This window comes from Coloeus monedula (assembly GCF_965178545.1).
Source record: "Coloeus monedula genome assembly, chromosome: 2".
Taxonomy (NCBI): Eukaryota; Metazoa; Chordata; class Aves; order Passeriformes; family Corvidae; genus Coloeus; species Coloeus monedula.
Window position 1 is genome coordinate 114,499,782 of NC_138782.1, and position 24,574 is coordinate 114,524,355.

At 41.8% G+C, this 24,574-nt stretch overlaps 1 protein-coding gene across 2 annotated transcripts; it reads left to right on the forward strand.

Moving 5' to 3' along the window:
- The first annotated feature begins 1,485 nt into the window (after window positions 1-1,485).
- On the forward strand, window positions 1,486-23,202 carry CYP39A1 (cytochrome P450 family 39 subfamily A member 1). Of its 2 annotated transcripts, XM_082302756.1 has the most exons (13): window positions 1,486-1,613; window positions 1,931-2,041; window positions 7,554-7,689; window positions 8,480-8,654; window positions 10,247-10,396; window positions 11,267-11,360; window positions 12,829-12,927; window positions 14,797-14,887; window positions 15,928-16,061; window positions 16,872-16,967; window positions 18,826-18,914; window positions 21,762-21,849; window positions 22,546-23,202. In XM_082302756.1, the coding sequence occupies exons 1-13, from the start codon at window positions 1,545-1,547 to the stop codon at window positions 22,615-22,617; spliced, it is 1,404 nt and encodes a 467-aa protein (XP_082158882.1). In that variant the 5' UTR covers window positions 1,486-1,544; the 3' UTR covers window positions 22,618-23,202. The 2 variants fall into 2 exon arrangements, with proteins under 2 accessions (XP_082158882.1, XP_082158883.1); XM_082302757.1 differs by lacking the exon at window positions 18,826-18,914.
- The last annotated feature ends 1,372 nt before the right edge of the window (window positions 23,203-24,574 follow it).

Genomic DNA, 24,574 nt, shown 5'->3' on the forward strand with positions numbered 1-24,574 from the left:
ATACATAGATCACTTTAAACTCACTACTCAGTGAGTTAATGAAAATACACTCCAATATTACAGGGTCTTTAGCTCTCTTATCACTTTACCCCTTTATAGGAAGAGAAATAATTTAATGGATAAAATAAAACCAGGAAGTAAATGTATAAAGAGCTGTGGTAGCTAAACACAGAAGTGTAGTAATATGACGGTTAACAGTGATTTATCTGTTTGTTCCAGACAGTTTGCAAAATGGAGATCAACACCCTATTTGTTACAGTTGATGTATGTGGGCTTGTTCTTCTGCACCTATGACCAACATGTAACATCCCAAGGTATTTCAGCATGACTGTTTAATGAAGGACATACACCTGTTTTTCACAGCTCTTAACCTCCTACTACCATGTGTATTTCTGCTGTGCTACTTTCACTGTACTGCCTGCCTGCACAGGTTCCTGTTAGTGCACCTATTCTTATATAGGAAAGTGGTTAAACTGTATTTGTATCTGTATTTGTTTACACCCAGTGCCTCTTGCTCTTTCACTGGGCACCCCTAAAAGAACCTGGCTCCATCCTCTTCGCACTTTCCCTTCAGGTCTGCAAGAGGAGAAGATCTCCCTGAGCCTTCTCTTCTCCAGACTGAGCTGTCCCAGCTCCCTCACCCTCTCCTCAAATGATAGATGCTCCAGCCCCTTTTTCACTCTTGGCAGAAGATCACCTCCCTCAGGCTGCTGGCAGCCTTTCCCTGATGCAGCCCCGGGTGCTCTTGAATGCAGAGGTACATCTCTGACTCATGTTCAACGTGGTGTCCACCAGTACCCCACATCTGCAAAGTTCCTGTCCACCTAGGTGCTCCCTCAGCCTGTACTGGTGCATGGTGTTGTTCCTACCCAGGGGCAGAACTTGGCACTTCCCTTTGCTGAACTTCATGAAGTCACTTTTGGTTTTTTTTTTTTTTTTGGCCAGAAAAAACTGGACCAGGTGATCCTTGAGGTCCTTTCCAAGCTGTTATTCTGTGATTTTAAGGTAAGTCCCTGTCTGCCCATTTTCCAGCCTGTTGAGGTCCCCCTGAGTGGCAGCACACTCATCTGGTCTGTCAGCCACTCTTCCTGGTTTTGTGTTCTCTTCAAACCTGCTGAGGGTGTGCGGGGGTAGGCTCTGACAGCACTTCCTAGGACTTTTTTATACTTAATGTATTCCATAAGTAATTTTGGTGTGCCACTTTCACACATGCAAAGAAACTAATCTGACCTCTCTGAAACCTTGTCTTCTGACACGGCACTGATATAATAGAGGTGACCAGCAGGTTTTGAATTGTTAGTTCAACCTCAGAAGTGTTTCTCTGCTCCTCAGACACTGGACACACATCTCAGACAGGTGAGAGATACCTTTCTTAAGGTTTCTGCTTCAGGTGATGTCTGCAGAAGTTTCTTGCCATCTGACTTGCTGAAAGCTAAATGTCTGCAAATCACTGGCTCTCTGTTTTGTAATCTCAATATTGAAAAAAACCCTTTTTTTTTTTTAACTGAAGAAAGCTCTGCACTGCTTTGCTAGTGTCCTTGGCCATGTCCCTGGCTGCCTGGCTGTCCTACCAGCAACTGCTGCAAAGTCCAAGGATTTGGGCACAGCAACATGTAAGTTTTGCAAACAGCAGTTGGTCCTCATCCCAGAACAGAGCAGAATTGGCTCTGCCTTTTCCAGAACAAGGATTTGTGCCCTGTGCTGCTCAGTGCTTTTGACATCTTGTCCCCGTGGCAGTGCTGGGCTGGCAGGGCCGATCAGAGAGGCCCTTGCTGATGAACTCGGAGCCCGGCCAGCGCGGCCATGCCGCGGCTGCGGCAGGCGGAGCAGCTGCTGGGGCTGGGACAGGCGGCGAAGAGGCAAAATGGATCTCGCTCTGCTCTTGGCAGCACTCCTGGGACTCCTCATTGTCAAGGCTCTTTTCTTTCAGCTGAGAAACCCGAGCTCCCCTCCTTGTATCAGGAGCTGGATCCCTTGGTTTGGAGCTGCGTTTCAGTTCGGGAAAGCTCCTCTGGAATTTATAGAGCAAGCCAGAAACAAGGTAATGCGTGTGCTGGCGTGCCTGCTCGTGGGTGTGTGCTCAGGGTGGCTGCCTACAAGGGGGAAGGCAACCAGAAACTTCTGCGTTCAGTTTTGCCCTTTCCTGACACGTTTTATAACGTCAGGAGCATTTAAGTGGTGAAGAATCGGCTTAGTACCACCAGCTTTGCTGAGCTGTGGATCTGATCCAGGCACGATCTCTGTGCTGTGATCATCCTCTGCCGTTTTGCCTTTGCAGTCTGGCTGTATGTTATTTCAGATAATGTGGAAAGCTCTGTGCCAAGTGCTGGGACCAGGAAGCTACTTATTTGCATGCCTGAAGTTAGGTGAGATTTTTGACTACCAGCTGGTGTCCCTCAGCATTCAAGAGAGACACAAACATGTTTGGCAGACAAAGTTTTCCATCCTAAAGAAACTTAACAAAACATGAGGGTCGAGATTTACCCCCTGGACTTAAAGTTATTTTTCTGTGTCTGTTGGATAGAAAAAGATCAAATTATTAATTTAGGTAAGATGGCTGATTTCTAGACAGCTAGTAATAACTGTCTTAAACCCCGGTTTCCCACTTTTCATTCAGGGATTGTATCACCTGCTACTACAATGTAGTCAGCCTTGAGTGTTCCGTACTGAAGGATCACACAGCCCACTACTTGCAAAAACTAACTAAAAATAAAACCATTGTAACATCCTGAAACTTGAAAATAACTCTACATCGATAAATACTGGACATTTAAAGTTTGCTTTCTCATTTTGCAGTGCTAGATTTCATATTTGTATTTATTTTTGTATTGTTATAAACTCATGGTGTTAAAGCAGAGGATTAAATCTGATCTTTGAGAACAAGAAGAGCTGTCAACCTTGTATTAAAACACATTGGGTGCATCATAGTGTAAGCTCGTAGGTATAATCTGGAGTTTCTTGGCTTCTCTGTGCTTGACAGGCCAGTTTTAATTTTATATTACTATGTCTTTCCTGTATCTTTCATCTGTGCATACCAACATCAGTTATTTGTTCATTCATCTTAGATCTGAAATGTAGGACTGGAAGAAAACTCATTTCTGCCAATTCTTCTACTATTTCAGAAACCGTGCTACATAATCCTTAAAATAAACTGGCCAAGCCTCACTTAAAAAATCCAGTCATAATATTTCTTTGACTCTTCTGATATTAGGCTGTTAGGGAACCTCCTTGTCTATTGTAAACACACCCTGATGGCAGCCAGATTAAAGCAGCCGGACAAACTGTCCTTTACAGTGCAGTCTGTTTTTTGGGACACCTATTTCACCATGGCTTTAGTTGCCTTTTTTCCCCAAGAAACTTTTAAGAAAATTCTTGAAGGTAATTTTAAAACAAACCTGGCAGAAGAGTCCTTTTTTGGCATTCATACACAGCTGGAATGAGCAAAGCATTTACATACTTGTATTGGGGTACAAATGCACACTCAGTGTCTCTGGATTAATTAATTTTGGTGTTCATTTGCCTGGAGACCATGTAGACTCCAGGTTGATGCTGTGACAGCTGCTGACACATCTGCACACACCAGAAGCTCCTGAAGGACTTTATAAACCTCTGGTTTTGTTGGGTCAGAAGCTAAAACAAGAAACATTTTCAATGGGAAAAAACTCAAAGGAAAAGAAGGCTTTCTTACATCTCTCCCTTTACTGTGTGTTTGCTGTTAGGACCTTTACTTTGACTTCTGGTCCAGCAGCTCAGCATCCTTGTGACTTGTGACCTCTCCCTGTGGTCCCCCTGGGCCAAGGGGGATGTCTCCATCCCTCCATCCCTCCCTCCCTCCTGGGTTGACTGGCTGCCTGCAGCACCATCACCTGACAGTCTCCCTGTCCCTGAGGAGGGCCACTCTCCTTAAACTCCCCTCAGGCACTGAATGTCTCCCTCCCTTCCCACCTGCCACACTGGCACGCTGAGCTGAGGCCAGGAAAAATAAGCCTTTTCCTGCCTGCTCCCTTTTAAAAGAGTAGGCACTGCTGCAGAGTACAGCCAAACAAAACACGTGCTGCTGCCAAAGGGGTCATTAACAGGCACTACAGGGATTGCAAAATACATCTGCAATAATTCCAGGCTCCTTAATACTACCAAAATAGGGTTAAGTGTCCTTAGTATGAGCAAGCTGCCCTCGTAAAAGGTATTGCAGAAACAGGCTTTAGGCAGTGTGAAACCTCTTAATCTCTGTAGGGTCATTACCTTCAGGGGAGATTCTTAAAATGAGAAAATTCCTCTCCTGGATTAATCCTTCAAACTGTCAAAGTGACACTCATCTCTTTCTTAATTTCTTTCTTTCTTAATTGCTTTCTTTCTTAATTCCTTTTGTGTCTATCCTTCACTGCTTTTTCTCTCAAGTTCTGGAGTAACACAGTAAAGTTCCACTACTTCCAACCTGCCCTTTCCTTGGAGTTTGCTGCTTCTATTTTCCTCCTACGGAAGAACATGTGGGCTGGAAGAATTGTCTCCTTTCCCCCTTGTGTCATCACTGGGACTAAGAAAAGAAAGTTCCCTGCTCTAATAAAATATTTAATCTCTGGTCTAATAAAAGATACCACCTCTTCCTCCTAAAGCTGCCTGGTGAAAGAAGTTTTGCAGGCAGTCTGGGATGAACAGGGGGAATAACCAGAGCCACCATGCAGCATAAAATACAGGGAGAGCTCCAGATTAATTATCATAGAATGGTTTGGTTTGGAAGAAACTTTAAAGATCATCTCATTCCAACCCCTGTGCCATGACAGGGACACCTTCCACTAGACCAGGTTTCTGAGAGCCCCATCCAACCTGGTCTTGAACAATTCCAGGGATGGGGCATACACAACTTCTCTGGGGAACCTGTGCCAGGGCCTCACCATTCTCACAGTAGAGAACTTCTCCCTAATATCTAATGCAAACCTACTTGCTTTCAGTTTAAAGCCATTTATTAGCACTTGCATAATAGATCTTGGAGTAATTTCAGAGTATAATTATTCTGAGCCTTCTTCTCTGATATTTCTGGGTCTTCTCATTGTTTAGACTCTCAAATTACTCCAGATCATGAGTAAACTTTTAGTTCTTCCTCCAAGGAATGAATTAGGAAAACTTCTAATGCTACACAACCTTATGTCTCCTTAAAAGCTGTATTGGGCTCTTTTTCAGTACATCCTATTTATCCACTACTAATCTCAATCTTTAATAATGCTTACTATAATTTTTTGGGTACTAAAATGACTCTTTGAGGCTTCCCAGGTCCTTCTGGCACCATGCTTGCCTGTTCATCCTCCTGTTGCTGAGGATGATTTAGCAGATCACAGTAGGGAGTTCTGTAACTTCTTATTTTAATTCCTTGAGAGTTCTGAATTGAAATATTTATCACTGTTTTACCTAGAACTTGTTTAAGTCTATTCCGCTCCATTCTTCCTTCAAAACAAGATCTCAGTCCATCACTCTCAGTGAAAGGCTCCAGGGTGGGACTTGTCTTACACTGATGTAATCCCTAACTCAGATTCCTTCCCCCCACGGTTTCCTTACACCTTGATTATTTACCAGGCTCAGTAGCACACTGGGAGACTTCCTGTGTCTGGCGTGTTTGGAAAAGTCTTTATTATTGGGGGTAGCAAATTGCCTTTATTAGTTTGATTCTCAAAATTTTTTTAGTAGTTTAATTTTGCATTGTATTATCAAATGTCATATTTATTTGGACACAAAATTCTGCTTTCTGAAAGATTTGTCTTTGAATATCTGCCATCAATGTGTTGCTCAGTGAAGCTGACTTGTTCTGGAGGAGGCCATCTATGCAGCTTTCTTATTTCAGTTTTGTTTAGTATTGGTCTAATTTCAATGATTCTAAATTTTGCAGGAAGTTGGATGTGATTCAAACCCAGATTGTTTGTGTGGGTGTTTGCAGGTTACCAAGATGGTCACTGGACAGGTAGTCAGTGCTGTCACTGGAGTCCCAGCACAGTTCAGCTCCCTCCAAAAACAGGTGTGCAGGAGCTGGTCTGGCAAATTGGTTTTTAGGATCCCTTGACTGCACAGACTTGATTTCTATTGTGTATTATAGGAGCTCAGACATCTTGGTCACATGTAATCACCTAAAATAAAGTGTTCCAATCTTTAATTGAGTGCAACCTTAATTGAATAATTAAGTATTATTGCAGGTTGCTATTAGCTCAAATTTAATTTTAAAATTAGTTAAAGTACATTTTAATGTTAATTTTAAAATTTTAAAAACTAATTTAAAACCAAGAACAGTACAAATTCACTGAATTTTATCCAGAGTGAGAGGACATGGACATCAAAAAGCAATCTTAGAAATTTAACTGTTACAGAGTCATAGAACCACAGATTGGTTTGTGTTGGAAGGGACCTTAAAGCTCATCTTGTTCCACCTCCTGCCATGGACAGGGACAAATTCCATGGGACAGGAGCTCAAAGCCTCATCCAGCCTGTCCTTGAACAGTTGTTATTAAAACAATATTTTATTTATTATCATCCAGAGAGTTTGAACATTCATTCTTACTTTAATAATTTGCAGTTGAAGGACACAATCAAAATTCAGCTGATGCCAAGAGGAATCTTTTCCTTGGCTTCAAAGAGCTTTTGATGAAGCAGGATTTACACTACAGACACAGACAGCAAAAAAAATGGTTAAAGTCAATGGCATAAACAATGTGAGCAAGGTAGAATGATCTTTTTATGCCTACATCTAACAGACAGTAGATACTGCACATTTGTTTTCTAGTTTAGAGTATATACAAATATCAGGGATCATTTTAATAATGTAGGAACTCAGAATTTAATGCCTATTGCTGAAAGTTTCAAGAGTTTCTAGGGTATTAGATTAAGGGAAGATGAAAGAATGATTTATGGCATCAAAAACCTTCCCTGAATGTCAGTCAATCTGTTCTGCACAAAGCTTGTTAGGTATTTTGATATTAATCTTTCAACATCTGTACAAGAAAGTAATTATTGGTATTAGGAGAAAGGACAGGAAAGGAAAGAACAGAAAGGAAAGGGAATCTGAAATATTAAAAATATGCAGGAGGGTGGAGTTTTTGCTAAAACAATGTAGACCGAAATAGGTTGGATTGTGGATTTTTACGATATTAGTACTTTGCTGTGGCAGCCAAGGATGGAGTAGATAATCCATCCCTTGGGTTCTCTAAATCTACATAGGTTTTATTGTTTGAATGTGATTCAAATATAAAGTGATTCAAATATAAAGTGTTAATGTGATTCAAATATAAAGTGTTAATCTAATGTGATTCAAATATAAAGTGTTAATCTAAGAGAAGGAATCTCTTCTACTCTGCAAGAGGTCAGGCAGGCACGTATCACATTCCCTTCTGGTCCGTAAGTCTGCAAATTTTGGTCTGATTCATGTTCATCTTTTTGCAGTTCTGGGCCAAGGTGTGCACAGAGCAGGAATCACCAGGTCCTCCCTCCTGACCTCTCAGCAGCACTGAAGTCGTGCTGGGGTTCCTGCAAAATGTGTTAACGGTGCAGTGACAGGAAATCTTTGTTTGTTCCAGCACGGACCTGTGTTCACAATATTCGCTCTGGGAAAACGGTTCACTTTTGTGACTGAGGAAGAAGGAACTGAAGCATTTTTTAAATCTGAAGACTTAAATTTTGAACAGGCAGTACAACAAGCTGTCAAGAATGCAGGTAACTGAGACCTGTTTTTTTTTTTAAAGGAAACCAAATCTAGTTACCCAGGAACATTAAGTCCCAACCAAAAACCCACTGGCTTTTTGATCATGCTTTAAATTTTTATTTAAATCTATGACCATGTTATGAAATGAAGGTGAAATTCAATTTCTCCATAAGGATCCAGCTCTGCAAGCCAGCCAAGGGATTTGGATTCAGTGTCAAGGAATCAGAAGTTTCTGATCCAGGGACTGTTATTATTTTTACCATCAAGCAACTCCAGCTTGAGATCAGGTCCTTTTCTGTGGCTGGACACCTCACCTGTGTGTACCTCGTTTAGAGTAATAGTAGGTAGTCCTATCACTTCATTGGAGAATCAGCTTGCACCGGTAGTTAGTTGTTACCCTGTAGTCCAAGAGTCATTAGAAAAGGATGAAGTGTTTATGAGCATGTACTACTACAGCATGGAGACACAAACTGGTATTTTCTTGGGATAAATTATTTTTCACTTCATTCAGTTTTGTGGCACGCCTGCACATCTCTCTACATCCCACTGGGGGGAAATCTCTGGATTGTTGATTCTGGCATTGACGCTTCATGAGGCAGGAAGATGTTACACAGACTGGGAGAAACAGCGGCATTACCAAAACCTTTACATAGTTACAAGGAAGGTTCCAGGGAATTTCACTTCAGGAAAATGAGGGTTAAGGCATTTAAATTAGAGTCAAAAGTTATGTGTTAAAATGTACACTCTGTCTTTTAGTGAAAATCTACTTTCCAGAATGTTTCTGTTTCATTTTGTATTTAGTGTCTGTCCCTGCAGAACCATTTTATCAGAACCATGGCAACCTCTACAGCATGATGAAGGGGAAAATGAGTCCCTCTAATCTGCACATGTTCTCAGGCACTTTGTGTAAGGAGCTCCATGAGTACATGGCTCACCTGGGCACAGAAGGCACAGGCGACCTCAATGACCTGGTAAGGTAAGGGAGTTTTGCAGCACATCTCTAATTCAGGGGTGTCCTACATGGGAGAGAAACGTTTCTGTAAAGAAGCTGGAGCTCAGGACTCAGGTCTTACAAAAGGTTTGTCAGGATGCTCATCACAGACTCATGGTTTCAGGTGGCTCACAGAGTGGACAGGGTTTCATGTAAGGGTATTTCTCCCAGTTAGGAGAAGCATCTGAATTGCCTTTTTGGAAGAAAAAAGAAAACACAGCATCTTCCAACAAGCGCTGTTTCCCAAAAGATGGGAGAAAAGCTTCATGTGTTTATAAAGAACTTAGGAACAGACAAAATGCTTGACCTTCAACAGGTTGAAAACCTTTCATGTTTGAGCCAAGCCTAGCTTGAAGCTTAACTAAGACCTCTACAACTGACTTGGCTGCGAGAACTTCATGTAAAAAAAAAATTTGTTTCATGTGACAGCAACAAAGCTTTTAACTTCTTTTTCCTGGTTATCTGGGGTAACACCTACATCTTGTCTGTCCATCTGTATTACAAGTTGAATATTCACAGAATCACAGAATCACAGAATGGTTTGGGTTGGAAGGGACCTTAAAGATCATCTCATTCCATCCCTTCCACTAGAGCACATTGCTCAGAGCCCCATCCAGCCCAGCCTTGAAGACTCCCAGGGATGGGGGCAGATACTGCCTTTGGTTTGGACCTGTTTCTGACACCTCACATTCAGATTGTCTTTTGCTGCCTTTTTCTGCATTGTACAGTAAGATATAGCTGTTACTGCAGTTAAATCACTTGGCACCTCTCACTGCAGTTACTGCAGTTTGGATTAACTGGGGGAAAATGTGGGGGAGAGGGGCTTTGAAATATGGTAGGAGATGATCTGTTCTGCTTTGCTAAACAAGGCAGAGTAGAAGTGTTGGAATGCGACATTTTGGGTAATTGTTACTTAGCTGCCTCGAAATGAAATCTATAGAGCCACCAGATGGCCCCCTCTTCCTTATTATCAGAAAATATTAAACTGAGCACTATTCCCTGAAATACTCATTTAGCAGCAGCTGGGACACAGCAAAGGCTGCCCAAGAGTTTCTTGGAGTACAGGAAAAGGGTCTGAGGAAGGAGCTCAGAGTTTACAGGATAACAGAGGAGCAAGCAGGTAAAGAATGAGATGAAAAGAAACCAGAAAAACATCATCTGTCCAGGAAAGCTGCAGCCAGAGGAAGGATGTTTCAGGATGTTTGGTCCAGAGGGGTTTGTGCAATGCCTGGAAGGTTCATGGGGGTCAACCTGAAATGAGAGGGGTGGTTAATGGGGAGAAGGGGACCTCGGTGGCCAGAGTCTTTCTGCTCCTGCTCGAGTGACCAAACCCTTAACTGGTGAAGTTCAGCCATGCGCAGAAGACCAGCCTGAGGTCTGTGTATCTCCTGCCTCTGCTTAAAATCTGAAATAAGGGTGTGGGTGAGGTGTGAGCCTTGTGCCAGCCTTTCATACTGATGTGACCCTTGAGTCCTACAGCTTCCAGTGCTGGCAATCCAATTTGCTGCATCCTGGTCTAAAACTGCTGCAACAGCTATCCTGTGGGCCCCTAAGTCACAGGCATCTTGTCCTTGCAGGCATGTCATGTATCCAGCAGTGGTGAACACCCTGTTTGGGAAAGGCGTGTGCCCAACCAGTCAGAGTGAAATCAAGGAGTTTGAAGAGCATTTTCGGAAGTATGATGAGGACTTTGAATACGCGTCTCAGATGCCCGAGTGCTTCCTGAGGTGAAGGGGCAGAGGTGATGGTTGTGGTGTACCCACTACAGGCATTTCTCTTGCTGCAGTATCAACTGTGGGAGACATTTTCCCTGGAGGATGATGCCCAGCCTTTATTGATGGTGTGCCCTTAGGCAAAGCAGGCTTTTAGCTAAATGCTTCAAAAAAGTTCTGACCTTGTCTTGTGCATTTTCCTGGCATAGAGCAGAAACAGCCTGGCTTATGTGAGCAGGGCCCAGCTTGGACCTGTCAGGGAGCAGCAGAATGGGGTAAAGGGCAAAGGCCTGAGCCTAAATGTGAGTCCCAAGCTCAGGGGGCCTCCACTGAGGTGTCTCTCTGCTCTTTTCCACACCTCAGCTGCTTTCCCAGCATACCAATCCCCGGTAATGTGGCTGCACTGTCACAGAATGGACCTTGGGTAGAGACAACCAGACTCTGAGAAGTTTCTTCCAGACCCTGTCAGTGCTCTTGTGGCCATCATCACACCTTTAGCACCTCAAAATACCTTCAGAAAGAATTGAGGATGCTCTAAAAATGGCCTTGATTTTCTTCAGGAGGATCATTCTTGAAAAGATTGGCCTAAGCAGTCTGTCCAAATCCACACTGAAAACCTGTAATAAAAAGGTATGAAAGTGTAGGAGTGTTGCAGTCCCAGGTCATGGCTGCAAGAGGAGGTCTGGGCAAGATGAAGGCCTTGGACGTGCTGTTCCTCATGCCAGTCATCACTTCTGTCAGTCAGACTGACACTTGGCTGTTCATCAACTGACTGCTGTCCAGGGGCTTTTGGAAAACGACCCAGGGAGTGCTTCTCATGGAAAAGGAAATGTTCGTTTGTGCTGCCTCAGTTAAGTACTTCTTGTTTGTTGCTTTTCTTTACAGGAACTGGTCAAAATCCAAAAAATGGCTTCTAAAATTATTTGAGAAAGTAGTGTTAGATGCTGAAAGGACCAACCCTTCAGAGACTGCATCCAAGGTAAACATCTGAGGCTAAGAAATGAGATGACTTTGTTGCATACTCTGGCTGAAGTGATGGAGGGCAGGAATTACTTCAGTACTGGAAGAAATAAGTCAAATATGTCAGGTTTTATAGCTATACCGAAATGTTCCAGTATTGCTGTCACCTGCAGTAGGACAGACCCATAACTTTGACTCCTGTTCCTCCATTTAGCTTATTTCAAGCAATTCTGAGAATTAACATCTTCCCCTGGGGAATTTGGGTTCAGAGCTATGACCCCTCCCCAGCCTCCAGTATCACACTGCAGTGAGCAGTTGAAAGAGGTGAAAGACCCTTCAGTTGTTTCTCTGAGGGCAGCATGCTGTGAAACTTCAAAACCTTACATGTGCTATTTATAAACCCTGGTGTAGAGTGAGCAGATCCTTCAACAGCCAGACTGGTAGAAAATAGCAGATTTCTGGATTGGGAGCCAAGTACCCTAAATATTGATTGTGTCAAAGCTGAGATAAGTTGTTACCCTGGTTATTCTCCTCAGCTCTGGCAGGAATTCTGCCGATAGGACTGACAAATGTGACGGCAGACTGGCCTGGGAATTCTGATCTACCGAATGGTTGTAGAACAGATCACTAAAAAAACCAGGTTTTATTTAGACTTTAAAAGCTTTACATACCACAATTTCTTTAATAAAATAAACCAGATTTGCAGAAAGAAAGAGGAGGCTGGAGAGGAGCTGGTGGGAGGTAAGAAGGTGCAGGAAGTAGGAGGCAGAAACTCGGTGTCTTAGATTAAGTGGGCATTTGGGAAAAAGATCAGCCATTTTTTATTCAAGGTTGCCCTTTTCCTCTCTGAAAAGTAGGCAGGAAACTTTGCCTCGAGTGCATGGTTGCGCTGCATTTAAGGACATACTATAAACAAAAGCTGATCCTAGAACATTACACTGTTGCTATAGTTTCAAAGAATATCAACCCACTGAAGTCACTGCTTAGGTCATCAACAAAGTGCCTGAAACTAGGGAGTTTGCTGATGTATTAGACCATCTCTTAATAACAAGCACCCTTTTGGCATGAACAGAGAACATTTTCTTCATTTCCATTTTCATTCAAGTGGCTCATTCCCCTTTTCAGGTTCTTTAAAGCAGAGGTGTAGAGCAGGGATTAGAACAGAGATTTCTTTTTTTTCTTTCTTCCACGAATGAGCAACAATGGGGAGTGAGGGAACCCAATCTCATAAAATTTTAAGGAAATGGAGAGCAGTGAAATTATTCAGGAGGGATTCATGTGGTGCCCTGAGTTCTCCTGGTCCTCTGCCTATGTGAGTTAGTCTCATTTTCTCTTAATGGTTGTCATTTCTACATTGTGCCTTCCAAAAAAGCCATAATTAACATTACTTCTCTTTGAGAAATTAGTCCTTGAGTTCTAGTAAGCCCCACCCCAAACTACATTTTAATATATTTTTGGAAATACAGATTATCTTTTATTTTTAACAGACACTTCTACAACATCTCCTGGATAATTTGCAAGGAAAACATCTAGCTCCCAATTATGGTCTCCTGATGCTCTGGGCTGCCCAAGCAAATGCTGTCCCAGTAAGTACATCAGCTGCAGAAACACCTCTTTCTCCAGTTCCAAAGCCTGTATTTGGGAAGGAAAGGCTTTGAAACAGAGGTCACACACACACTGCATGGATTCCAAAGAAGGGATTATCACGCCCACATGCATCACTACAAATATACCCAGGCTGCAATGTCACAGAAGCAATGACAAGAAAAGCTCTTCTTTTATTTTTCCTAAATGATGTTGTCCCCTATCATAACATTTCAGGAACATAAGCCTCACAGCTATTAAGATCACAGTCTTAAGCTGTGAAGAGCATTTAACTCTGTTTTGAAGCACTGTGGCTGTATTATAGAAAAGACTATTTCAGATACCCTGGTGCTACCAATTGTAAAGAATATCAAAAGCATAATATAGAGTAACTTCATCCATGTGTAAATCCTTGAGTGAATTTGTCTCTTTCATTTTTGGGGATCTGCTGTACAAACGCCAGTGGAAGAAAAGAATAGTTTGATTCTAGAGCCATTAAGTTTTGTCCATGTTAGAAAAGGATTTGCTGGATTAATGATACTGATATAAATATGCTAACAAGCCCAATATATCTAACACAGCTTAGGCTGACCCAAGACATTTATAGGAATTTCTCAGATGAAAAATCCATAGCAGCAAAAACATCCTTTATTTACCATGACTACTAAGCTCTTTCCAGCACAGTTATGTCCATTACAGATGTGATTTAGAAAAACATGATAGTGAGTTATTTTTGTATGTCCCCCTAACAGATATATCTATGTTTTTTGGAGATTGGATATAACTGCAGTTTAGCCTAAGGGAAATTCATCCATTTCAGTGAGGTTTCTGTGGATTCACGTGTTGGCATAAGTGGGAGGCATAGCCTGCTGTCTGTTATCAGGATAACTGACATTCCTTCCACAACACTTACTTCTGTAATATTCAGCTGTAAATAGACATACAGATATTTTTCTGTTTCTCAGAATAGTCACAACCACTGTTCTGGGGAATGGAATGACGAAAGAAAAGGCATTTCACCTTCCAAGGGCATTTTTTACAAGCACTTTAAACCCTTTTATCTGAAACAATTCAGTTATCCCTTCTTAGCTCATGGAGTGAAGCCACAGTGTCCAAGTGCTGTACAGGAAAGCTAAGCTACCAGATTTGTTTTGCAGAAGGAGGGCTGCATCCATGTCGGTCTGTTTGGGAAATAACAGTCAGAGTTTCATCCCTCACCAGCACAGATGGCCCACGACCAGATCTGTGTGCAGGCTGCACCTCCTGCTAGCTCAGCAAGGAGAGAGACTCCTGGCACTGCTGCCAGTCCTTCTGGTTTCATCCTACTTAAGAGGATTTTCTCCTTTCCTAAATTTCTTGATTTTCAACTTCATTGCATAATCAGTTAGCAAATTATTTCTAAAGGGGATATATTACTCCTTGTTTTGCTGTTAGTTAAAACTTTTCCTGCCCATTTTAGTGTGACTCACTATGACAATGCCCTGCAAATTATTTAACCTCATTTCTCCTAATACTAGTATGGATTAATTTTTTTCATTCCTGCAGCTAAAACTAATCATGCACAATGATTTAGTAGTAAATTTAACACCTAGTTATTTGAAAATAAAGGATTCTGTGTTTCAAAGCTCAAGGCTAAAGCTATATAATGTTCACTAAAGATAAGTACACAGCAGATGACTAGACATAATCTCCCAGGAGCTGAGCCCTTAGATATGGATTTACCCAGGAAGCACAGCTCCCTGTGCATCCCAACTGCAACAGGCACATACAAAAAAAAGTGCAAATGTTTTTACCTGCCTCTGTGATTTGCTAAAAAGATATCGTCATTCTGTTCCATATCCCTAAATTCAAGGATTTCCATCTCTGTTTAGGTTGCATTTTGGACCCTTGCTTTCATACTCTCTAATCCTACCATTTACAAGAAAGTCATGGAAGACTTGGCTTCTGTTTTTGGTAAAGCAGGTAATAAATCTGATTGAGTCCTTCTGGAAGCTGGAAATTATTTATCCTGTGTTGGCCCAGCACAGGGCACACTTGGTCAGTGGCTGGGAACAGTGAGTGTTCTTGCTAAGGGTGCTACTGATAACATAGAGTCCAGCTCTTACATCTTTACTCAGGATATTCTCAAGATGTATTTTTAAGCAAAATCACCTTTGATGTTAGCAGAAAGAAGGTAAGAAAGGAACAGTACATGTTTGTTTCTTCATTCCTATCATTTAAATGTAGATTTGTATTTACCCAGTCTTGTGCTTTTTCCAGGCACCTACAATAAGGTCAGATGAGGTCTTTCAGTTCAGGTGCTTTTCATTGTGTGCTGTTCACCAGAGTTACAACTATTCATGGAAAAAACAGGCCAGGAACTGTTATCTTTTCTGTCATCAGAGGCAATTTTTTCCAGCATGCTTCACCCCCCATAACTAATCTCTTTCCCTCAAAAAGCAGTCATCTACTGGGAGTAGTCATTCCCATATGCAGTCCCCTGAACCACAGGTTAGACTTTCATGGAAGACTCTTTGTTGACATGGGTCAAAACTGTATCAAGAAATATGTCAGTAATTAACCAATAAAGTAAATAATGAAGCAGAGCTTAAGCCTTTCTCCTGGCACTGTTTCATTTGCTAATGTTAACAGAGCCCAAGAGCTCAGCCATGGCTTCTTGTCTTGGTGCCTACAGTCCGTGAGATTTCCATGCAGTGTCCTATGAAAGCACAGAAAAACTCTCAAGACTTTTAACTTCCAACATGACTTTGGCCCCTTCTGGCCAACACCATATCTACACCTTCCTTAGAGTTACTGCATTATCTTCAGTGGCTTTTCTTAAATTTTACTGATTCAGGTCAATTTATTTACTTTGAAATATAAAGACAATTTTTGGGTGTAAACAATGCCTTGAAGTCGTGAAGTAGTTCACCCACAGTTCTAAGGCAAGAAATGTCAGCCTGTATCAAAACAAGTACGAAATCTAATTTTTACATGGAGTCTTCTTTCTCATGCCATAACAGGTAAAGATAAACTGGAAGTCTCTGAGGAGAACCTGAAGAAGATCCCTTTCATTAAATGGTGCACTTTGGAAGCCATACGGCTGAGGTCTCCAGGTGCAATCACCAAGAAAGTCATAAACCCAATTAGAATTAAGGTGAGGTTTGGTTTTTTTCCCCTCAAGCATGCTGTGTGATTTGTCTGGAAAGGGTCCTCCCAACAGATCTGGATAAAATTATAGTGGGAGAGATATTCCACAGCTTCACCTATATATTCTTTTTAATAGATTTATTCATCATCATTGATTTATGAGTGGTTTGGATTCTCTGGCTCACAGTCTTGCCTTCAATTTTGAATTGATTTTAGATTGAATAGAATTGAACTAGAGATACTGATGGTATGTAAAATAGGAATCAGACACAACAAGTATGGTAGAAGAGACCACATTTTAGTAACTGATTAAGACTCCTTCAACTACCGCTCAGAAGGGAGGTATCAGCATTCAGGAATCTGACAAAGAAATGTTGAGGAAAAAACTCACACTCTTAAGGAATCAGTGCTCATGACTATTTAAGATTACTGATAAAATTACTAATGTCTACTATCATAGAAGGCTTTCTTTGCATTCCTTTGCATTGAAGGAAGTGTTTAACAAAATATTTAGGAAAAAAAAAACAGCTCACATGGTAAATTAAGAAGCAGGAAAGACAGAAATCATGTTTCTGATCTTTTGATACCTAAAAAAACCAAATTAGAACATAACTAATCTTTCCACCTTCCCTGCTGTGTAGGTTTTATGGAAAAAAATAGCAAGAAGAAACCTCAAACGTGTAATATGGCCACCTTGGCTGTAATCACCTTCACTTGTCTTCTCTTAGGACCTTCGGCTGATGGAAGTACCAAGGAGGGGCTGTTTTGTGAGTTTAACCCATTTAGCTCTTTTCTTAGAGATTTTTCTCCTTTTCAGAATTTCACCATCCCTGCAGGTGACATGCTGATGTTGTCACCATATTGGTTGCACCGGAATCCAAAATATTTTCCTGACCCAGAAATGTTCAAACCTGTAAGTTGTCACTCTTAGTGTGGATATTTTGTTGTCTTTTCTCCCCTTCACCTATTTTACAATAAAAGCACATCAACAAACTTGCTTAAATTTGGCTGGAGAATGGCCTTGAATACAGAGAACATGTGCACATACAGGAAATGCCTGTAGGAATAAACAAGACTTTTAAATTCAGTCACATGTTCCAGGTAGTATGGTACTACTTTATATCACTTTGATCCTGACTTTATCACTCTCTACAACTCCCTGAAAGGAGACTGCAGCCAGATGGGGTCAGTCTTTTCTCCCAAGTAACAACTGGTAGGATGAGAGGAACCAGCCTCAAATTGTGCCAGGGGAGGTTTAGATGGGACATTAGGAAAAATTTCTTCACTGAAAGAGCTCAGGCATTGGAACAGGCTGCCCAGGGAGGTCGTGGAGTCACCACGCCTGGAGAGGTTTAGAAGATGTGAGGGTGTGGCAGTTGGGGATGTGGTTTAGTGGTGGATTGGCAGTGCTGGGTTAATGTTGGACTTGATGATCTTAAAGATCTTTTCCAACCTAACAAATTCTGTGATTCCAAGTACTCTCCCTGTCGGATGATTTCTGGTAGGTATTATCTCTGCTAATTCAGTAGTTAATCTAGTTTCTTGATTATTATTCCACTGCAGGTGGCTGTGTGGGCAGGCTTGTAACTGCTCTTTTTAGCACCATCCAATATAGAACAGTTTGTCTTTTTTATAGAAATACATCAAGGAGTAATTTAAACAAAACTTCCCTTCTAGCAAACTCTTCCCGATTTGAAATCCCTTTTAACAATTCCTGCTTCTTTGAAATCTGAAGCTGAAACTCTGATGCAGCAGCTTATTTTTTTAGTAACTTTATTTCTAAAGAGCAAGTTAGCTTGTTTTTTTAGAAACTCACCGATTTTTCAAGATGAATAGGTGAGAACCCCTTAGACACTGTCATTCCAAATGTATGACCTCGCTTCATCACCACTGAGGTTTTTTTCTTTCTTTATTGGATTTTGATGCTGACAGGTTTCCTCCTCAGAAAGCTCTGAACAGCCCTAGCTGAAAAAAAACCCCTAAAATAGCTAAATGCAAGATTATGTCTTCTCTGGGACAGCTTCATCAGAGGAGTTCACCACCAGAAGCTTGACAGGGTGTTACTTGGCAGAGTAGCACTGAGTTTGTGGAGGCTGGTACAGTTTGTCAGCCAGCAGTCATGAGATTTGCTTCTCTCAGTGTCACCCACCAAAACTTCAGCCCATATTGCCTTGTTCCTTGTGTTGTTCCTTTCCTCTCAAAGCAACTTAGGATGGAGCAGGGATCCCTTTGGGTACAGACAAGCTGTTTTTTGTTGAGAATCGTTCGTTTTCTCACACACTGGCTTACACCAGTTAAAGCTCATAGACTTTGCATTTGTCTGTGCAGAGCGTCTTAGAAATTTTTTTTGTGCAAGATGTGCGTGAGTTATTTGTGTGTCATGACACAATTTTGTGGCTGAGGCTGCCCTCAGTACTGGTCGAACATTTGCATTTGTATATATAAAGAGAAGGGTGCATTTTAATAGCTCCAGATGCAGGATTTAGGAAATGGGGAGGTATAGGAAAACTGCTTTAGGGGTAATTTTGAAAACCTTGCCAGCATTTTAAGGCACTTAAATGTGTTTCAAATGGGACCTTCATTTCTTTCCCTGATTCGGTGTTGACTTTTGGATCCAGACTCTAATACTAACAGGTTGAATGCAAAAAAAATGGCATTAGTGCAACTTTGTATTGAGGATTAGCTGTCCAAGGTCATTTTTAGCCTGGAGAAATAAAGTTAAGCTTTATTTATATAAGGCTGATTTAGGAAAAAAAAGTTTCTTCCCACAGGATCGTTGGAAAGAGGCAAATTTAGAGAAGAATGCTTTCTTGGACAGCTTTGTGGCATTTGGAGGAGGGAAGCATCAGTGTCCAGGAAGGTCAGTGAAACAGCTGGGGTTTATTTATTCCCAAACCCTGCAGAGAACAACTCTATTGAACTGGGCTTCTCTTAAAGTTGGAGATAAAGGGTTTTCTTTGCTCTTTGTCAGTCTCCTAATGTTCAGCATCATCTGCACCTTGTTTAAACTGATCTAAAAGTGGTTTCATTCCTGGAAAAGACAGGTTAAGTCACAATGAGCAGGCAGAATCTGAGACCAGTTTATCAAGGGATATTGCCCCCCACCCAGGGAGGAAAGTCAGCCTGGCTCTGCCCCTGCTGAGGTGTCTTTTCTTCAAGGGAGAGTTGCTCCACTTACACCATTTTACAGACACAGTTATTTAGGTTGCCTTAAACCAGTTCTAAACAAACCTACAGAACATTTCTCTGGTCTGAGACTCTCTTTCCATCCTCTGCGATGCCACTGACATCTCTGCTGATCTTCAGGTATCTTAACTGGCTCCTCTCTGAATCTTGTCTTTGCATTAGGGCACACAGAATTGTATAATGGCTTAAATTGCAGATCCTGTCTCACTTCACTCCTCCAGCAATGCCACCAGCTTTGGTACTTCCTGCATTCCTTCTGCTGTTTTCTCTGCTGTCCCTCTTCCTGGAACAAGTCCCAGGGAGCCAGCTGCTCCTCATTCCTGTGTTCAAACATCTCTATGCTCAACCCTCTGCCTTCAAAACCTGCTCTCCTCTGAGACAGAAGTGACCAAAAATCCTTAGGACCAGTCATTTTATCTCAAGTTCCATGTGGAGCAAGGAACCTGGAGGGTGTTGCAGAGGATCTGCATTCTGGAATCTGCACCCCATGGCAGGCTAGACGTGAGTGCCAGATAAACGTCATGAAGGCATTAAAGACATGAACAAAATGAATAAAACCACATTCACCATTTAGGTTTGCCAGAGGGAAGTGCTCACTCACTGCTGTACCTTGGTGGCTTGTACCACATTCCTGAGCTAAATCTGAGCACAGCCTCATTCCCAGCAAGGGCAACAGCAAAATTCGCAAGAGGCATCTGCAGGTACAGGGAAAGCTGCAAAACAGTGTTTCTGAAAGCTGCTTGTTTATATATCCTGACCTATATCTTTGTTCAGGCTGTTCTCTGGACTCTGATAACATCTTTAAAATAAGTTTTTGGTTAGAAAGAAAAGTATAAGATTTCTAGATAGACAACAGATGGAGAATCTTCTTCTTGCTGAGAAACTAAAAAGCCCTTTCAGACCCTTTGGCAGGCCACATGGTAACACACCTTCAGGTTTTTCAGCAATAATTGTAAAAGAATAATGTGATGGGCTTGAAAAAGAAGGAAATTAAATCAAGGGTTGTATCAAGGATTCCAGGTTGCAGATTTCCTTCATACGAGTGAATGAAACAATGATATTTCAAGTTTAAGATGCATTTTTATTTATTTCAGTATTGAGGTTTATAAATGAAATGTGTGAAACATTTAATTTCTCCATTTCAAAAGTGCATCAGAAAATTAAAAGCTAATTTAATCAAACTGAAAGCTAGCAAATAACTTACCTGCCCCATAGTCTAGCAAACTGATGTGGGAAGAGCTCCCAAAAATCCATTTCTGTGCCATAGTTTTTACCTAAAAGAAAAATTTGATGTCAGTTTGACTACTTTGGTAAAACCAGGTGGTTATTACCTGTGTGACTGTGCTTGTCTTGAATAGCTCTGTTGTCCCCTCAAGCACTGGGGTCCAGGGCCCTGCTGTGCAAACAGGGCTGGTACTGGAAGGACCCACCCTTGCATGGTGCTGCAGGCTTGGAGCTTGGGCTGCATCCCACCTGAGCTGGGCTAGTAGCCATCAAAATACCTCTGTTCTGCATTCCCCTGAGCCAAGGCCACCAAAAGCTCAAGGCAATTCCAGTGTGAAGTCACAGGGATAATTTGGGTCTGAAGCTGCGCTAAAACAAACAAACATCTTCCCACTCCAGAGTCCAGGGCAGCTCCATGTGCAGATCCTGGTGGCTCTGCATGAGTTACCCTGGGTCTGTGAGGCTTTTTAGCTTCCCTTCACACCTGCCAGGCCAACTCCATATGCAGTCATGTAGCCTCCTCTCCTGTGAATTCCCCCATAGCTGTTTTATCGAGGTTTTCCAGCATTTCTCTGTAGAAGAGCAAGGTAATACTATTTTAACTGAGTATTTAAGACTTAGGTGTAAACTCTGCAAGTGAGTAATCCCATGACCTCACATAGATGCACAGTGGTGAATGCAGAAAGCTCTTGTACACATCAGCATTAAAAACTGATAGCCTGGAGGAGTTTACCTGCAGTTATCCAAAATCTTCTCCAGCCTAAGAAAGACCTTTGGGAGAGTGTTACAGAAAAAAGAAATCATGCCCTTGGGTCTCCTACTGCATCCTAATGCTGACGCATTAAATAATAACTCCCACTGTCACTGCTCTCTGATGTCACCAGGCTCCCAGCTGCATTATATAACTTTATATAGCACGATTAGTCATATGGCCTTTTCTGTGTTTGACTGCCTTCTCACTCCTAGGAAGTTATTTCAAGTCAGCAAGTGTTAGGAGAACATAAATGTTTATACAGTGGAAAAATCCATAATGATAAGGGGCTGGATTAAAATAGGTGTCCGAGGGATACTGGTGGTCCAGTATTTCACCAGAAAGAAGGGGCAGCTGCCACATTTGTGTTCTTTGCCAAGTAACAAAGCTGAAGAAACTGTGGCAGTTTTCCTGTGGAAGATAAACTTTCAGGCAGAACTAAAGCACAGTGTAAAATGTGTCCAAGGCACCCTGTTTCTTACCTGATGATAACACACTTGTGATGGTCAGTCTGGAGGGCCAAAGTTTTCCTCCCGTTTCTTGCAGATGGTTTGCGATCATGGAAATCCAGCTGTTCATTGTGCTGTTCCTGTACAAGTATGAATTTGTACTGTTGGATGCAGTGCCAAAGGAGGTAAGAGATCCATGCATTCATGTGGCATTCCCCAACTTTATACTCTTCATTCATGAACAACCATGCTCAACTGTAGTTACATAAATTTTGAGAGGGGTATTATAAAGCATGTAATGAACAACTCGGTCTTTGTTTTATCTCAGAAAATCCGGAGTAATTCCAGTAATTCCAATTAGTGGGGCTGCACTGCCTATACAACAAAGTGCTTACAAGAATGTTTTGTCTCATTGTTGCCTAAACATTACCAGAGATTTGATACTTGTTGCTCACAAAAACAATAAATATGGAACGGGATCATTAATACTTTAAATATATGGAATCAGATGCAACACTTGTAGTGCTCTTCCACTCCATATTCAGGGATGAAAAGTAACTGATTAGGGTAAAACTGAATGAGCAACTATGACACAGAAAGGTTTTACCGTAAGGGAGAATGGCACAGTCAACCCTTCATTATTTGAATATTTTGAAAATATTCGGAACTGTGAGAGTTTCTTAAGAGCTCATGTGTCATCCTGACAGAGTGACTGGAATAATAATTAAGCATGAAGGCCCTACTCAATGGCTTTGGCAAAGCCAAGAAGTAATTCTCTAAGACCAAAGATGCAAGAATGTTTATCTTAATGTTAAAGCACAATGGTAATTCCATTAACTGAACTAACTGAAGTGTTTTTTCTGATTTTCTTCTTTCTTCAGAGCCCTTTACATTTGGTGGGGACACAGCAACCCATGGCACCATTAGGGGTCCAGTATAAATGCCGGGAATGAAAATTGTGCAGCATTGACCTTTCTTTGCCAGCCCGTGGATGGATGAACCACTGAGCTGCTTCCCAATCCCACATCTTCAGACAGGTTCTCTGCCTGCAGAGTTCTTGATTTCAGCTTTCAATGCTGTACATTGTGCTGTGCCAAACCAGCGCAGTCATACCTGTGCTCCTCCCCTGGTTGCCCACCTCCCAGTGCTTCACTCCAAGCTTTCCTGCTGCATTCATAATTTGTGGGTCAGTTATTCACAGACTTTGCAAATCTGATATACTAAACTCGCCAACCAAACACGCAGGACAAAAAGCTGCAGTGTCTGGAAGTCCTGTGTAGAAGCTGTGTCAGAACCAGCAGCGAAGCAGCTCCCTTGGGCCAGGTCACTGCTTCCTGCAGGGTGTTTCAAACCAAGGCCAAAGTGGTGCCTCATGCTAAGAAATCACATTGGTAACAACAAACAGCTCCCTGGTGCTGGTGTGCACAAAATCCAGGACAGTCTGAGCAGAGGCGTCTGGATCAGCTCCACATCCTGATAAACTGTGGTGACTTGTGTGTCGCTGCCTGTGTGGGCAGGTGAAGGTCTGGCCTGCTCTGCCTACAACCAGTGCCAACTTCTTGCAAATAAAATGAATTTGTAACAGAAACATGGCAAGCATTTGGGATCTTGTTCCACTGGAGCACCTAAATTTCTGCCGAGCTTTATTTTGCTCCACAGGATTCAGAATCGGTCCTTCTATGAATTTGCAGTGAGAGTTTGACCATGAAGTTTGGCTTCCAATAAAAAGTGATCACGAGGAAAGCTGTTGCTGCTCATGAGACTGGTTGTCTAATATCTAGAACACATTTGCTTTCCCTACCACATGCGTTATAGAACAAATTGCACAAATGTAAGAATATTTAATCCTATAAAAAATACCTAGTAAAAGCTGTTTGAAGAAGCTGTCAAATAAGTTCAGATACAAACAGTTTAACTGCTGTCAGATTACATAAACAATAATAGCTGGCATGTATTTTCAGTCTTAGAAGTAAAGATTATTCATCATTTAAAAAGTATTTGCAAAAAAAACCCATCACACAAATAGACTTTCAACAACAGTACAAACTATGGGAATAACATGCATAGGAAAATAACACATTGTATAATTCATTACATGGTTGGCTTACCTTTATGATGGATAGAACAACCTCAGTGATTTATATGGCTGGAAAATGATTCATCCAACTTTTAATTTAGCCCATAATGGTTAACTGTGCAAGAGTTGCAATCTTAATTGCTGTTCCAGTGTCTCTTCCATAACTGAAAGCCATTCCCGTGGATTTCCTGCGTGGTAATACCTGGAAGTGTATATTTTGATTTTAAAATTTGGAAATGACCATAATATTTGTAAGGCCAAGCTGGACAGGCCTTTGAGCAACCTGGTCTAGTGGAAGGTATCCCTGCCCATGGCAGGGGATTGGAACTGGGTGATCTTTAAGGTCCCTTTCAACCCAAACCATTGTATGATTCTATGATGATTTTTTAAAATATTTTGCACTCACACACCTTCACCCTGATCTGCCAGAGCAGGGAGCAGGATGAGGCCACTGGTGCTGTTTTTCTGAGTGCTGAGTGTTTCTGTCTGAGCTGGCCACTGGAACCATCAGTGCACAGACATTTTACACATTTGTGGATGTGTCTGCTGGACCCAGGGGTGTGGAGCTGCAGCAGCCTCACCTCTGTGAGGCTACTGGATTTAGCAACTCCCAGTCAGTTGAGAATCAGCCATGAAAATACTAGTCTTGAAAGGCAGGATGTATTTTCATTAGAAGTGGAAGCTTTTGGCAGGAAAGAAATACTGTTCATGGCAGAGGGATACCAAAAAAGCCCCTGAAGGAAAGTGTTCCTGGCTATGGGATTCCATCACTGCCCTGTGGTGGATGACAGCTCCAGGCACTCACTGTACTTTCCTAGGTGGAAAAAAACAAG